The sequence below is a fragment of the Schistocerca americana genome, chromosome 1 (assembly GCF_021461395.2).
Source record: "Schistocerca americana isolate TAMUIC-IGC-003095 chromosome 1, iqSchAmer2.1, whole genome shotgun sequence".
Taxonomy (NCBI): domain Eukaryota; kingdom Metazoa; phylum Arthropoda; class Insecta; order Orthoptera; family Acrididae; genus Schistocerca; species Schistocerca americana.
This window is the reverse complement of record NC_060119.1, coordinates 778,641,031-778,658,965: the sequence shown is the minus strand read 5'-3', so window position 1 is coordinate 778,658,965 and position 17,935 is coordinate 778,641,031. Positions and strand designations below refer to the sequence as shown.

Genomic DNA, 17,935 nt, shown 5'->3' with positions numbered 1-17,935 from the left:
TCGTGGCAAATGAATCTGCTCCAGTCCGGAATCCCTGAACAGATTACACCAACAACCTGAAAACAGCTTTCGCATCCCGCAACTACCCTCCCGACCTGGTACAGAAGCAAATAACCAGAGCCACTTCCTCATCTCCTCAAACCCAGAACCTCCCACAGAAGAACCCCAAAAGTGCCCCACTTGTGACAGGATACTTTCCGGGACTGGATCAGATTCTGAATGTGGCTCTCCAGCAGGGATATGACTTCCTCAAATCCTGCCCTGAAATGAGATCCATCCTTCATGAAATCCTCCCCACGCCACCAAGAGTGTCTTTCCGCCATCCACCTAATCTTCGTAACCTCTTAGTTCATCCCTATGAAATCCCCAAACCACCTTCACTACCCTCTGGCTCCTACCCTTGTAACCGCCCCCGATGTAAAACCTGTCCCATGCACCCTCCCATCACCACCTACTCCAGTCCTGTAACGCGGAAGGTGTACACGATCAAAGGCAGAGCCACGTGTGAAAGCTCCCACGTGATTTACCAACTGACCTGCCTACACTGTGAAGCTTTCAATGTGGGAATGACCAGCAACAAACTGTCCATTCGCATGAATGGACACAGGCAGACAGTGTTTGTTGGTAATGAGGATCACCCTGTGGCTAAACATGCCTTGGTGCACGGCCAGCACATCTTGGCACAGTGTTACACCGTCCGGGTTATCTGGATACTTCCCACTAACACCAACCTGTCAGAACTCCGGAGATGGGAACTTTCCCTTCAGTATATCCTCTCTTCTCGTTATCCGCCAGGCCTCAACCTCCGCTAATTTCAATTTGCCACCGCTCATACCTCACCTGTCTTTCAACAACATCTTTGCCTCTGTACTTCCGCCTCGACTGACATCTCTGCCCAAACTCTTTGCCTTTACAAATGTCTGCTTTTGTCTTTGTATGTGCGGATGGATATGTGTGTGTGCGCAAGTGTATACCTGTCCTTTTTTCACCCTAAGGTAAGTCTTTCCGCTCCCGGGATTGGAATGACTCCTTACCCTCTCCCTTAAAACCCACATCCTTTCATCTTTCCCTCTCCTTCCCTCTTCCCTGATGAAGCAACCATTTGTTGCAAAAGCTTGAATTTTGTGTGTATGTTTGTGCTTGTTTGTGTGTCTATCGACCTGCCAGCACTTTCGTTTGGTAAGTCACATCATCTTTATATATATATATATATATATATATATATATATATATATATATATATATATATATATATATATATATATATATATATATATATATATATGTGTGTGTGTGTGTGTGTGTGTGTGTTTTGTGTGTGTGTGTGTGTGTGTGTGTGTGTGTGTGATGTTGATATGTTACATACTCTATTCACTTAAAATAAGATCTTCTTGATCAATGTTTCAAATTACATTTGGCCAACATGACCCCCTCCCCTCTTCTCTTCCCTCACCATCAATATCCCATGAATAGGAGGGTTCTGGTTGTAACACCACTGTACAGCACTTGGTACTTGGGCCTAAAATGGCTGCAGTGGGGCACAGTGAGTGATAAACAACCAACACACATGAAATTTAAAAGCTGTGCATTCAGAAGTTCAACATTCAGAATTACAGGCTAAATCATCACGCAGGACTGACTGCTGGAACTGATGTCTTGGTAGTGTGCTCTTTTGTCATTAAAATACAAGGTCAAATTAATGATGTTTCTTTGTAAGACCAATGGCTACCATGAGATGGGATGGGTACTGTTCTTTTCAGTCTTACAGGTGTGAGGTCATTTTATGAACTGTTAGTACGCATGCTCCACTCCTCAAAAATGGATCCATGACTTTATGGGTCACTCATTTAATAAAAATGGCACTCCAGAAGTAGCATAACTCAAACAACTATACCCCAATAGCCATGCTCCAGCCATGGCCTCTCAGTTGTTTGTTATTTACTGTTTGACTGTGGCCATAGCAGCACTATTGCTAATTAATCAGTATAATTAGATATGCCAGAGAACCATTATGTAAACCTTACACATAAAAATCATAGGTAATGGCTCTGAAGCCAAATGAACAGTGAATTTGTCAGTGTAACCACGCTGTATCTGTCGATTAAGGAAGTGGCATTCTTCCTTCAGATGCTGCACACCAGTTCATGCTCATTAATTAACTATAGATTTGACAAACTACTCTTGGGTGAATGTAAAATTTTTGGAGTCTCTCCCTGCCCAGAAGCACGCCAAGCCAGTCTTGCGCACAATATTTGCAACAGAATGTGAAACAGACAGGAGAGTTGATACTACTAATAGTGTGCCACACAACAGATCCCATAGCTACACTTTGATTGAGAAGGGTTCCTGAATCACCAATTTAGCAATATGACCTCACAGTGAAGAGAGCATAATGTCATTTTGCCAATCAAAAATATTTTGCCAACCACACACAATGGATTAACAACATATAAAAAATACACAGGAACAGCTTTCAGCACACTGACACTGCAGAAAGTAATGAGCTGAAAGCCTGAAACGAAAGACTGGGGCACTGTGACATGATGAAGAGTGGTAATGGACCCAGAAAACAGGCCACATCTCATCATCCTCACCCAGGAATAATGTCATGGCTCTTGACAGACAGCTACAAATATTCATGCTCCTGAGCCCTTCCTCTACACAGTAGTAGTGAGTCGGTTCTAAGGCAGAACTTATGATGCACTGCCTACCATTTACCATATGACTATTGTCTGGCCTGCTGGACTTCATCCATCATGAGCTGCCATGTTTTCCTCTGCTGCCGAGACAACTTGGAGAACTTGGAGCCTAGTACCATCTGCTCGTTGGGTGCAAACAGATAGGGTCTGGTGCTATGTTTAACTGTTGCTGTTCCAAGGAGCTGTGCTAGCTGCTGCTGCCCTCCTGACTTGCATCTGCGAGTTGACACCAGCATCCATGGCTTTCCTCTATTAGAGGCCATGACGTAGCTCTGCAAAACCACCAAACCCCACGCAGAGCTGATGGGAGCTTAATGTGGCACTATCTTCGAGGTCCATAAGTGCACCATAATAAATCACATGGTCGTGGTGTTGGGCATCACTGTGGAACAGGCAACACTAGCCACCAGCTGAGCCAGCTACCTCGCAGTGTGCCACTTCTACTGTGCTGGCACCCTGACTCTGCTGTCATCTTTGAGACTGCTGATGCAGATGTTTCAGTGCTTTCCAGTAATGCATGCCATTGCTGCTGCCATAGCGGTCATTCAATTATAGAACCAAACAATAAATGTTTAAATCAAAATGCTGTCTTATTACTGCTTCTGGGCACCCAACAGCCCCTCACTCTCACCCTTCATCATCCTGCATTTGTAGCGGCCACATCCCACCAACCACTACATTTCATTTTTGCTTCCTTCACTATAAGTTTCGGGCAATGGCCTTGCCGCAGTGGATACACCGGTTCCAGTGAGATCACCGAAGTTAAGCGCTGTCGGCTGTGGCCTGCACTTGGATGGGTGACCATCCAGCCGCCATGCGCTGTTGCCATTTTTCGGGGTGCACTCAGCCTCATGACGCCAAATGAGGAACTACTCGACCGAATAGTAGAGGCTCCGGTCAAAGAAAACCATCGTAACGACCGGGAGAGCGGTGTGCTGACCACATGCCCCTCCTATCCCCATCCTCAATTGAGGATGACACAGCGGTCAGATGGTCCCGATGGGCCACTTGTGGCTTGACGACAGAGTGCTTTAGTGAGTGCACTATAAGTTTCAAGAAATGTAAAAGTAAATGTAGATACAAGTGTACACTGGCCATTATACTGCCTTATTCTGCCACCATTGGTCTTGCTATGACCTACCACTACTTATATTCACTGGATTATTTCTAACCTGTGTGATATCATGGTACTCTTTGTACATTCATTACTTATATCACTCTTAGAAGTAGGTGTAATCTATTAACTAACATATTTATTCTGTCATTGTGTTCTGCAGAATCCATTATGGAGGAGGACATTCAAGGATATGCTATAAGTCAAGGTACACATTTCCAAAAGATGAGCAAATCACAGAAACTTAATCTGTACATTGCATTAACAATTAAATGCCACTGTACTTCTTTGCACTGTATGTTCTTGCCCAAGCTAAATTTTACCTATAAAATTAGAAGGAGAGCTGGTACCTCAAAAAAAAATCTGCTGCTTCCTAAGCTATATTAAATAGCTATTATTTATCCTTTGTTGGTAATTTAATATTAACTTTATATTACAATAAATAGTGTTTGTTGACACTGTTAACATGAATATGCGGTCCTTGAATCTAATTAATCAGATAATTCAGACAATGGAAACATCAGATGGGAATATCATCAATGTAGGAAAAGATAGATTGCTACTTACCATAAAGGTGACACATCCAGCTGCAGACAGGCACAATTAAAGGACACTCACATACAGCTTTTGGCCAGATCCCAGCTGAAGATGCCAGTGCCAGTCTGCAACTTGCCATGTCTTCTTTGCGGTAAGTAGCACTCTGTCTTTTCCTACATTGTTAATCAGATAATTCATAGGAATGGCTAATGAAACATGTTTTTAACTTTCTTTTGATAAGATAGGAAGTCGCAATTTCTTGTTTCCTGTTAGAATGTTGTGTGGGGGCTTGTTGAATAATTCTGCACAATAATACCTAAATCCACTCTAAACTGAGGAAAATGAGGCAAAGACTACATGAGATATTTTTTGTACTAAGCACAGCTCAACTGAAATGGATTTTTATCATCAGTAACAGAGGAGAGTGTAAGATTCTCAAACCCTGAAGCAAGCCATGCAGTTATTTACTTCGCACAATATTCTTGTTGCTCACTTCTACTAAATAAATACTTCATTTACTGGTATTTTAGGTGCAGTCTCACAGAAGATAATTCAATTAGATCATAGAGAGTGGAAGTTAAAAAAATAAGCCAACTATCTTATCCTTAGGTCAACACAAAGATGGTTTCTTCTAAAAGCAAAACAAGCTGAACCACGCTTGGTGATACGTGTGTCAATGTATTGACTCAATTTTAACTTTCCAAGCTGGACCACAAGGAATTTTACACTCAGTTTTTCATTTAATGTAGCTACGAACAATAATGTCTGCATCCACTACTAAAGGCCAGTTAGGCTAAGCTTGTTTTAAGTGGCATAACATGGGCAACTAATGTGATTTACAGCTATCTGCTGTAGAAAATTTGTACTCCAGCACCTATATAATCTGAATTGTATCTAGTAATGTTTATTTTGCACCTATGATAGTATGCTTGCATCATCAGCAAACATTACAGTTTGCAAACTGCAACAATGTTGAATGCTGTGTTACACATCAAATGGCCAAAATACGTGTCACTATTTTTCAATGTAGTCACCAAGTCTCTGTAAGGAACAGTCAGAATACTCTACCAAAGGTGCAGTTCATAAATGATAGTACTTGGCTCTTTGGTCTCAGAGGCATCTGAGAACTTCTGTGTGAATGCCCTCATCATTGGAAAATCTCTTTCCCACTAGATGTCCTTTCAGCTTGCCAAAGTGATTGTCTGGATACTGTCATCTGCGATTGGGGTTGATGCCATTCCTTCCCACACTTTGGAGTGTGTTTACAGTTGCAGTGTCTGTGGTCAAATAGCTGGCACCATTTCCCTACGGCTGGATGTGACACTAATTTCAATCCATACACAACCAGAATTTCATGGTAAATCTGTCTACAATTTAAACATTTTGTCCACAAGAATCATACTGTTTCACATTTTTCAACTTTGGAGTGTGTTTACAGTTACAGTGTCATCTCACTCACAGCCTGTGATGCACCTGTTGTCTGTATTGCAGCATAACTGTCTCTGCAGGATACCTGTAAGATGCTCTCTCTTCTGACAATATGCCACTCTTGTTGTGCTAGAGTCTTAGCATGGAAAAACATGTCTAACTTACTTTCTGAAGTCTCCACGTAAATTCAATCTCACAATGTAGGAAAATACAGATTGCCACTTACCGTAAAGATGACATGTTAAGTTGCAGACAGGCACAATTGAAAGACACGTACACAAAGCTTTTGGCCACAGTCACTGTCAGAAAAAGAAAGAGAAACACAAACTATTCATTCACACAAGCAAGCACAGCTCACACACACACATGCCCACCAATCCTGGCAGCTCAGACCAGAATGCTCTGGACCGAGCTGCCGCAGTTGATGGTGATTTATATGTGAGGTGTGCTTGCTTGTGTTAACGAATGGTGTGTGTTTCTCTTTCTTTTTCTGACAGTGACTGTGGCCAAAAGCTTTGTAATAAGTGTCTTTTAATTGTGCCTATCAGCAACTTTACAGTAAGCAGCAATCTATCTTTTCTTACATTGTTGATATCCCTACCTGGAGTTTCTGTTGTTTAATTCCATTCAAGATAAGGCAGATGTTGGCAGGTGGCAATATTACATAACACAGTTTATTAAGTCATGGTTGCAAAATGCCTACATGAATTATTAACAGTGGAAAGGCTGGCAAAAGTTGAAATCAGCGAAGACCAATTTCGGTTCTGGACAAATGTTTGACAATATTGACTGGAAAGCAATTTTTGAAATTCATAAGGTATCAGGGATGAAACACAGGGACTGAAAGGCTATCTACAATTTGCACAGAAATGAAAGAACATTTACAGTGGTAAGAATGTAAAAGAGAAGCAACAGCAGTGAAGGAAACAAGACAGGGTTTTTTCCCCATCCCAGGTGTTATTCAGCCTGTAAGCAAGCAAGCAGAAAAGGAAACCAAGGAGAAATTCGGAAAAGGAATATCGTGTATTGAATACATGTGAAGAACTGGCACATTTCAGCTCCCATTTGAAACACTTCTTCAACAAGCTTTGTAACTGATACATCAAAGGCTGGCACTCATAGTCTTCCTACTGACTTGAATTTTGTGAGAGATCCTGTCAGTACTTGTAGGAATACAACTGGTTTCTCCAGTTTGCACTAAAAAAGAAAACGAAAGTAAGGGACTTCCACTCTAAATCTAGATGTTATAGAGGCTATAAAAGACTTCTAAATAACATGTTACGAAGTTTGTGAGAACGTTCATTTGGACCATAACATCGAATGGTAGTGAATCGTAAACTATAGGCAAATCGGAAAAAAATGAGGATCAAGGCATTTGAGATGTGGTGCTATAGAAGGAAGCTGAAAATTAGGTAGACTGATACGATAAGTAATGAAGAGGTTCTCTGCAGAGTCGGTGAAGGAAGATACATTTATGGAAAACACTGACAAGAATAATGGACATGATAACACGACATGTGCAAAGACATCAGGAAACCACTTCCACGGTTCTAGAGGAAGCAACAGAGGGTAAAAGCTATAGGGTAGACAAATAATAGAGGAAGGCGGGCCGTACGAAACCACTCAGAAGCCTCATGGCTAAAATAATAAAAAAGAAAATAAAATAAAAATGGCGCAAAAGCAAAATCATATTTTGTAAGTGCGACGAAACTCACCTCGCAGCAAAATGCAATGGACTTTCATTATTGTTGTTCTTCAGATTAATGCACGCGCCAAGTCGTATGAGGTTTTCGAGGCTCCGGATGTGACCTTCTCGACTGGCGTAATGCAGAGGCGAGCATCCCGTGTTATCCTTCTCGTTCAGCAGTTGTAACAGCTGAGATTTGGACTGTGCCTGTTAGACGGAAAGGAGTACACTCGTTATTTATGGAAGAAGAACGAACAATTTTTAAGAACTAGTTTTTATGCAGTAATTGTAATCTATATCAAGAGCGTGATTCACGTAACCACCAAGTGCTGATTGACAAATGGCTCAAATGGTTCAAATGGCTCTGAGCACTATGGGACTTAACATCTGTGGTCATCAGTCCCCTAGAACTTAGAACTACTTAAACCTAACTAACCTAAGGACAGCACACACATCCATGCCCAAGGCAGGATTCGAACCTGCGACCGTAGCAGTCGCGCGGTTCCGGACTGAGCGCCTAGAACCGCGAGACCACCGCGGCCGGCGCAGATTGACATTGACTTTTGATTAAGCAGGAACTGAGTCACCCGCAAACCATCGAAATATGTGCCTCAGATATACAAGCAGACTACTAACTTAGAAGGCTAACGCCAAACAGTACTTAACGACCGTAACAGCTTTTCCCTCCTTGCGTTTTCTTTCATATTGTACCGCCGATTGTCACGAACTCTTGGCATTGTCTGTTGCCTGGGAATCTTAACAGAAATAATAACAATGGCTTCGAGAACGAAAAGGAAAGACAGAAGTTAAGGCCGAAATATAACTGAGTAAAAACTGGTAACACCATTGCATGCAAATCCCTGTTTGAAAGGCGATATAATGTAGTTGTTTTAATGTTAGTTGGAATTAAGATTAATTTTCGTTCATTATGGTCTAATTTTTATAAGCCGATGATGGTAGAATAGACTTCCAAATGACTGAAGTACTAATAATACAGATACAAGTTATGGGCCTTATAAGAGTAGATGAATAAAATCTGAATATTTACAGTAGTAGTAGTAAGGCTTCACCGGGAAGTGTTCTCATGAAACATTCATGCTGTAGAAAATTTTGGGGCCATTCTACAGGGTGGTCCATTGATAGTGACTTGGCCAAATATCTCACGAAATAAGCATCAAACGAAAAAACTACGAAGAACGAAACTGGTCTAGCTTGAAGGGGGAAACAAGATGGCGCTATGGTTGGCCCGCTAGATGGCGCTGCCATAGGTCAAACGGATATCAACTGCGTTGTTTTAAATCGGAACCCCCATTTTTATTACATATTCGTGTAGTACGTAAAGAAATATGAATGTTTTAGTTGGACCACTTTTTCGCTTTGTGATAGATGGCGCTGTAATAGTCACAAATGTATAAGTACGTGGAATCACGTAACATTTCTCCAGTGCGGACGGTATTTGCTTCGTGATACATTACCCGTGTTAAAATGCACCCTTTACCAATTGCGGAAAAGGTCGATGTCGTGTTGATGTATGGCTATTGTGATCAAAATGCCCTACGGGCGTGTGCTATGTATGCTGCTCGGTATCCTGGACGACATCATCCAAATGTCCGGACCGTTCACCGGATAGTTACGTTATTTAAGGAAACAGGAAGTGTTCAGCCACATGTGAAATGTCAACCACGACCTGCAACAAATGATGATACCCAAGTAGGTGTTTTAGCTGCTGTCGCGGCTAATCCGTACATCAGTAGCAGACAAATTGCGCGAGAATCGGGAATCTCAAAAACGTAGGTGTTGAGAATGCTACATCAACATCGATTGCACACGTACCATACTTCTATGCACCAGGAATTGCATGGCGACGACTTTGAACGTCGTGTACAATTCTGCCACTGGGCACAAGAGAAATTACGGGACAATGACAGATTTTTTGCACGCGTTCTCTTTAGCGATGAAGCATCATTCACCAACAGCGGTAACATAAACCGGCATAATATGCACTATTGGGCAACGGAAAATCCACGATGGCTGCGACAGGTGGAACATCAGCGACCTTGGCGGGTTAATGTATGGTGCGGCATTATAGGAGGAAGGATAATTGGCCCCCATTTTATCGATGGCAATCTAAATGGTGCAATGTACGCTGATTTCCTACGTAATGTTCTACCGATGTTACTACAAGATGTTTCACTGCATGACAGAATGGCGATGTACTTCCAACATGATGGATGTCCGGTACATAGCTCGCGTGCGGTTAAAGCGGTATTGAATAGCATATTTCGTGACAGGTGGATTGGTCGTCGAAGCACCATACCATGGCCCGCACGTTCACCGGATCTGACTCCCCCGGATTTCTTTCTATGGGGAAAGTTGAAGGATATTTGCTATCATGATCCACCGACAACGCCTGACAACACGCGCCAGCGCATTGTCAATGCATGTGCGAACATTACGGAAGGCGAACTACTCGCTGTTAAGAGGAATGTCGTCACACGTATTGCCAAATGCATTGAGGTTGACGGACATCATTTTGAGCATATATTGCATTAATGTGGTATTTAGAGGTAATCACGCTGTAACAGCATGCATTCTCAGAAATGATAAGTTCACAAAGGTACATGTATCACATTGGAACAACCGAAATTAAATGTTCAAACGTACCTACGTTCTGTATTTTAATTTAAAAAAACATACCTGTTACCAACTGTTCGTCAAAAATTGTGAGCCATATGTTAGTGACTATTACAAAGCGAGGAAAGTTGTCCAACTAAAAAATTCTCATTTCTTTACGTACTACACGAATATGTAATAAAAAATGGGGGTTCCTATTTTTAAAAAAACGCAGTTGATATCCGTTTGACCCATGGCAGCGCCATCTAGCGGGCCAACCAAGCGCCATCTGGTTTCCCCCTTCAAGCTAGACAAGTTTCGTACTTTTTAGTTTTTTCGTTTGACGCTTATTTCGTGAGATATTTGGCCCGGTCACGATCAGTGGACCACCCTGTATGTCAGTTGGTTTACTTTCGGAAAAAGCTCCCACATCATGGTCAAGGATTTTTGTGAAATTTTCTGAAAACATTCTCACATGTTTCAGTGAACACTGGGGAAGCTTTATTTTCGCCAATATAGTATTTCCGAGATATTCACTTGTTTGAACCCACTGCGGAACTATCGTACGTACATCCTTGAGGTTTCGGCAAATTTGATGCATAATATGTTCGACAATATTCTGTTGAAAGAAACAAAACTAGGCCATCTTGTACAACTTTTTCGGTCCTGTTAATCGAAGTAATAGAAAATTATATCTTGAGCAATTTTCATATGGATAATATAAAGCAGAGTCGGCCGAAAAAATAGTCGCACGAAAAAATGTAAGTTTAGCTTTTTATATCTCCGCAAGTACTGTTTGGTCACGATAACTTGACAATTTCGCTAGTGCTGCTAGAAGCGGAGAAAATCATCACTACTTGAAAGATAATCATTTGCCTCCGAGCGCTGTGAACGTCATGCTGCTCCTAGACGCGAACTATTACGAAAGTCTATTACGATAGTCTGTTCAAAATTACGTTAGTACTGACAGCTGCGACGGAAGTGGTAGGGAGAACGCTCCGTTAGCAAGGTAGTATACAGAACGGCAGCAGCACTGAATATCAACAAAAACACTGTCGTAAAAATTAGGAAGGAACTGTTCATTTGCAGAGGATACCATTCGTCGTCATCTTTACGATTATTATCGCAGAAAGGAACATCCCACACTCTCGAAGTTATTGGTCACATTTAAAGGATCAGGGCTTTTTCAGGGCAATCGAACATCATAATTCACAGTTTTGCACTACGCAGGATTTCACTACGGACAATTTTGCAGCTGTAAGCTATTGGAAAGGGAGGATATTGCTGCATGGCGATGCCGGTTTTTAAGACAAACATTTAGCATAAATGTTAATGAAGTTGTTTGGTTCGATGAAACGTGGGTTAATTCTGGTCACGTAGGTAATCAGGGGTGGGCAGACAACACGATTAAAGGAACAATGCAGATGCCGTCTGGTATAAATGGAAATGTCGTGTGGCTAGGGCCTCCCGTCGGGTAGACCGTTCGCCTGGTGCAGGTCTTTCGATTTGACGCCACTTCGGCGACCTGCGCGTCGATGAGGATGAAATGATGATGATTAGGACAACACAACACCCAGTCCCTGAGCGGAGAAAATTTCCGACCCAGCCGGGAATCGAACCCGGGCCCTTAGCATTGACAGTCTGTCACGCTGACCACTCAGCTACCGGGGCTGCCGTCTGGTAAGTGGGGCAGATTGATTCTACTGCATGCAGGCATCTCGCAAGGTTTCCTACCAAACTGTCTCCTTCTCTTTAAATCGAAGAAGACAAGTGATTATCATGAAGATGTGAACCACATTACATTCGCAAAGTGGTTCATAGAAGCTCTAACACCCAACCTAGATAAACCGTCAACAATTGTTTTAGACAATGCCCCATATGATTCAGTTGCTGTTGACAAAGCACCTACCATGGCAAAGCGAAAGGAGGAAATGATTAGCTTGAGCGTCGTAACGTAAATGTGTCTCATGACCTTAAGAAGGTCGAGCTTATGTAAAAAATAAATTTCCATAAACTGCAATTTCCAAAATATGAAATCGCCGAACTGGCAAAAAAATATGGGCGTACAATCGTCCGGCTTCCACTGTACCACTGCCACTTCAGCCCTATAGAGTTGATATGGGTCCAAATTAAAGGTTACGTTGCCAGGAACAACCCATAATTTACGCTCTCCGCAGTAGAAGCACGCACTAAAGAAGCTATTACTCATGTTGCCTCTGAAGACTGGAAGAAAGCCATCAAACACACACACACAACATTACGGAAAGAGCATGGCAGGATGAAGGTGCTTTGGAGAGACTTCAGTGGAAGAGATGATTATCTATTTAAACGACAATAGTGACAGCGAAATTTCAAGTGTCTGTAATAGCGACGAGAGTGATGTCAGTGGAGTTTTACCATTATGCACCCAGAGATGCAGCACAAACGGATTCAGCTGCACATTTGGAATGCGCAGTTTGCACTTGTAAGTACTGGCATAGCAAAATTAATTCACACTAAGTTTTGAAATTTTAATATGGCGGCATTATCAGATATTAATTCTAAAGAAAGTACATTTCTAGAATTCAACCTGCGCATACATATTGCAATATACAAAATGTCTGCAATACATTGGCCGTTTTTGTAGTGTTTTTGTTTCTCATAATAGATGTTGCCCAATTTAAGATACCAAACAAACATTATTTTATTTTTTGTTGTGTTGGAAATAAGGATGTATATCAGAAATATATCAGGTATTTACAAATATAGAATCTATAGAGATCTGTTGCCTATCGCTACTGTACGCGAGCAGATGATTGCGCGACATCGACACAACTAAGGTTTGAAACAGATGAAAATTTGATGTTTTCTTGACATTTCATTCGCATAATGTGTACACCTAACTTCAATAACAAGAAACTTTTTCGCATGTCGAAAATTTGATAACGTCGTCGGAAAGTTGTTTCTTGTAAACTGTCGTTTTATTGTCTACGTAGACATTTAGAAAAAATAAAAATGAAACCATCACATAGTGAAACTATTTCATAACGAATTACAGTCGGCTCCACATTTAAAGCTCTAATAGTTAGTGTGTGTGAGCGAGTTGAATAAAACATGAGATTACGCGAGAGTTCCGTGCGGGACTTGGCAACTCTGTCCCGCGCTCACCTGTGCTATTTCCGAACTGTCAATCCTTAAGTAGTTATGAATGCACTTTATTTTTATAGCAAGTAACTTCTGTAAGCACTTGCTAAGTGCTTCATTAGAACAAAAACTTGCTCAGGTTTACTTCTTCAAGTCACTTGGGCAAGTTTACTTCAGGAACGTGCTTCAGGTACTTGTTGCAGAAGTGCAGTCATTTTAAAAAACCAGAGCAGTCGCCTCTGTTGTTGTATTATTATTAATGAATAAAAATCATTACGAAACACAAAAATAAAAAATAGGACAATGTTAGAGGGGTACCTATTAATGTTATCAGAAAACACTACTCAATTATCTAAAATCAACGGACTTCACTTGGATTAAGAACTTTGAGCACGTCGCATTTTGAACCTCTCTTGTCGACTGTATAAACAAATATTCGATAACAGGAAACAAAATTGCGGCACAGCTTCTCTCTCCAAGAGACTGCCTTTTATTCGCTTTTCGATTTTTGCCAGCGGTATTTACTACTTTTACCACAAATGCAATGCATTTATGTTTACTAAAAAATCAGCTCAAATTTAAAAACATTTGTACTGCCATTTTATTTGCCTGTCTGGCGAAAGAATTTGGTTGTTAAATTCATTTCGTTCTTCCCTGACTGGTGGTGCCAATTACGTTTAGGGTTTCCAATGTTAAATTTGTTTCGACCCGTCTGTCTTTGTGCCATTCTCTTTTTCGGAACTGATATTTTCGCGCCGGCACGGAACACACACAACTTCTGTAAGCATGAGAAAAACTTGCACGACATGACACATTCGGCAAGCACTTGCTGCAAGTGCAACAAACTAGAATGAATTTTCACTCTGTAGCAGAGTGTGCGCCGAACTGAAATATTCTGACAAATTAAATCTGTATACCGGCCCGGAATCGAACATGGGAACCCAGTCTGGCACACAGTTTTAATTTATCGGGAAGTTTCATGCAAGGAATTGTTTGCACTAACTTGTGAACTTCTTGAAAAGGATGGGGGGGGGGGGGGGGGTGTTGTGTTTGCAGACATGGTGGTTCCTAACATTCCACCCAATTCAGTGAGTGTATGGAATTCCACCCAATTCAGTGATTGTATGTATAATGTGCCGTACTACGGCAGGAAGTTAGACAGAACGCCTACTAAATATGATTTCAGGTTTACGATGTCAGAGTGGTCGCGAAACAGTCAACTGAACTGCAACGACTCAATGAGGAACGCTGAACTGCTAGATAAAATAAAGAAAAACAAATCAGCCGTGAAAGTGTACGTCGAGTATAAGATAACTGACAGCAGAGGCCACAAAGTAGTCCATTTACCGCCCTGCAACTGCGATCTAAATCCGACGGATTTTACACGGGCCAAAATGTAACACAATTCCAGGGAGAACAATGTCACTGGTGATATGTCGAAGGAAAGATTGCAGAATCTTGTTAATGCTGATTTCCTTTCAATTACTGCACAGGACTGGCAAGATTAATGCAGGAAAGTGCACCAGCTAGAGCATGAGTATTGGACACAAAATGGAATAAAGGAAATGACCGCCGGCCGCGGTGGCCGTGCGGTTCTAGGCGCTCCAGTCCGGAGCCGCGCTGCTGCTACGGTCGCAGGTTCGAATCCTGCCTCGGGCATGGGTGTGTGTGATTTCCTTAGGCTAGTTAGGTTTAAGTAGTTCTAAGTTCTAGGGGACTAATGACCACAGCAGTTGAGTCCCATAGTGCTCAGAGCCATTTGAACCATTTGAAAGGAAATGACCATCGACGAAGTTATTATCAATACCACGCCCTCAAGCGATGATAAATATAAATGACAGTCATGTTTAGTGAACACCATTTTGACAGTTAAATACACTTTGTAAACATTACTGCTGTGCTGTGCTTAATAAATCAAACATTCAAACAGTTTTATGACTTTCGACTCATAATGTCGTAAGTTGTACATTCATCTACTTTCATTATTCATTATTTTCGACAAATAAATAAGTTATAAGTAAAACTCTCGAGCATGAATATGTCAACAGATCAGGTGATTTCCGATCCCTTCGGAAGCGTCACTTAAGCGGGCAATGTTTGCTTCAGTGCCGTCTTCAATTTAGTGTTAACAGAACTGTTGCCATGAAAGGAGCTAAAACTGTTACTATAAAAACAAGCGGACATGAAATAAATGCACTAGACAGTTGTTCTTTCATGATATGCTGACGATACTAAACTTAATCCAACGATCATTTTCAAGCGCAAAACAATGCCAAAACTTTCTGAATTACCCCCAACTGGATGAGCCTCTAGTATGAAATTATGGATTAACAAAGAGTGGGAGAGAAGGAAAGGTGGTTTATTAAAGAAGAGTTCTCTTCTTGTGCAAGATCAGTCAGTAGTCATTTAAAAAATTCTGTGAACGAGAAGCTGAGACAGGGAGATGCATAGCTTGCTGTTATTCCAGGAGGACTTATTTCAATATTGCAACTTCTTGATGTCTCAATAAATAAAACATTTACAGTGTGTATGAGAGACGGATGGAACAAATGGGTGATGCATGAAACACAATATGAATTCACACCGAAGGGAGCTTTAAAACAACTTGTAATCAAAAATATGCGTCAGTGGATAAAACTGCAGTGGTTTAGAGTGAGAGAAGATATTCTTGTCAAATCTTTCAAGAAGTGTGGCATAAGTAACGCTCTCGATGGCAGTGAAGACTATCTTACATATGTAGAAGACAACGATGACGATGCAGAGGAAGAAGAATAAAAAAGTTCAAATGACGATTTTCAGGGATTTTAAAGGAAAACAAGAATTTTTAGTCTGGCTTTGTAATCTAATAATAAAAATGGTAAAAATATATCTTTAAGAAATTGTTTAAATATTAAGGTGCGTCTTATAGTCCATAGCGTCTTATAGACCATAAAATACGGCAACAAGTATTAGTAGACACACGGAAATTATCCGTCTCAATTGACTTTTATTAATTTCGTTACTCCTAGTTACATGTTGTTGATGTGGTCTTCAGTCCAGAGACTGGTTTGATGCAGATCTCCATGCTACTCTATCCTGTGCAAACTTCTTCATCTCCCAGAACCTACTGCAACCTACATCCTTCTGAATATGTTTAGTGTATTCATCTCGTGGTCTCCCTCTACGATTTTTACCCTACACGCTGCCCTCCAATATTAAAACTGGTGATCCCTTGATGCCTCAGAATATGTCCTACCAAGCGATTCCTTCTTCTAGTCAAGTTGTGCCACAAATTTCTCTTCTCCCCAATTCTATTCAATACCTCCTCATTAGTTACGTGATCTACCCATCTAATCTTCAGCATTCTTTTGTAGCACCACATTTCGAAAGCTTCTATTCTCTTTTTGTCTGAACTATTTATCGTCCACGTTTCACTTCCATACATGGCTACACTCCATACAAATACTTTCAGAAAAGACTTCCTGACGCTTAAATATATACTCGATGTTAACAAATTTCTCTTCTTCAGAAACGCTTTCCTTGCCATTGCCAGTCTACTTTTTATATCCTCTCTACTTCGACCATCATCGGTTATTTTGCTCCCCAAATAGCAAAACTCATTTACTACTCTAAGCGTCTCATTTCCTAATCTAATTCCCTCAGTATCACCCTATTTAATTCGACTACATTCCATTATCCTCGTTTTGCTTTTGTTGATGTTCATCTTATATCCTCCTTTCAAGACACTGTCCATTCCGTCCAGCTGCTCTTCCAGGTCCTTTGCTGTCTCTGACAGAATTACAATGTCATCGGCGAGCCTCAAAGTTTTTATTTCGCTCCATGGATTTTAATTCCTATTCCGAATTTTTCTTTTGTTTCCTAGTTACATACCCTTCTTATTTTGTGTCTCTTCCCAGTAAGAGACATGTTAACCTGCTGAGATAGCTATGCAGTATCGTGTGAAGGAACTGAGCCCCATGTCGTTCTCAGTAGACTGCTAGTAATCATCAATGTGATTTTCAGGCAGTTACCCGCACTCGTGTAGCTACTGATAAGTCTGATAAGCTTTTCCGCCTCTATGACGCTTTACATGAACAGGAAGAACACGAAAAGACGCCTCTACATTAGAACAGTAATATGCAGATAGATTTCAGACTTAATCCATTTCTAATTTAGTCGTTCTATTCAGACAAACTATCATTCTTCCTTTCGTCCAGACGGCTTTGAGTGTCGATTAATAAATTTCTAACTTCAACTATCGAGACACTATTCTTCTCAACGCTTATTACTGTTTGTTTTTCAAACAGAGCCAAATTTGACTGGAGAAACATGAAATAAATTTCAATGATCGGATGGCTGAAAAAATCAGAAATTATTTTAGGTGGCCTGTCTTCGGAGTCCACAAATTGTTTTAATGGAATCCAAAGCTTAAGAATTCTCTCAACTGCGGGTATTAACGACAGTGATCTTGTTTTTGAGTGTGACAGAAGAGTCAAATGATTGACATCAACGTATAAGCAGAACAATTTCAGCTTCTCTGTCCTTACCGTGTATATTGAAAAATAATTAAATATTTTCATGACAATTATTTTAATGTCGACATTTAAGAGTCCAGCAACGCATGATTTAGTATTGTGGAGAAAATGGGTTGGTTCAAATGGCTCTGAGCACTATGGGACTCAACTGCTGTGGTCATAAGTCCCCTAGAACTTAGAACTACTTAAACCTAACTAACCTAAGGACATCACACACATC

General features: G+C 41.0%; 1 protein-coding gene across 1 annotated transcript in view; it reads right to left on the bottom strand.

Annotated features, from left to right (window-relative positions):
- Positions 1-17,935, bottom strand: part of LOC124594163 (transient receptor potential cation channel subfamily A member 1) — a 208,368-nt gene that overhangs the window by 154,278 nt on the left and 36,155 nt on the right. The window contains exon 8 of the mRNA XM_047132522.1: positions 7,494-7,672. Coding sequence (XP_046988478.1) covers positions 7,494-7,672 — 179 coding nt within the window. The remainder of the gene's footprint in view (positions 1-7,493; positions 7,673-17,935) is intronic.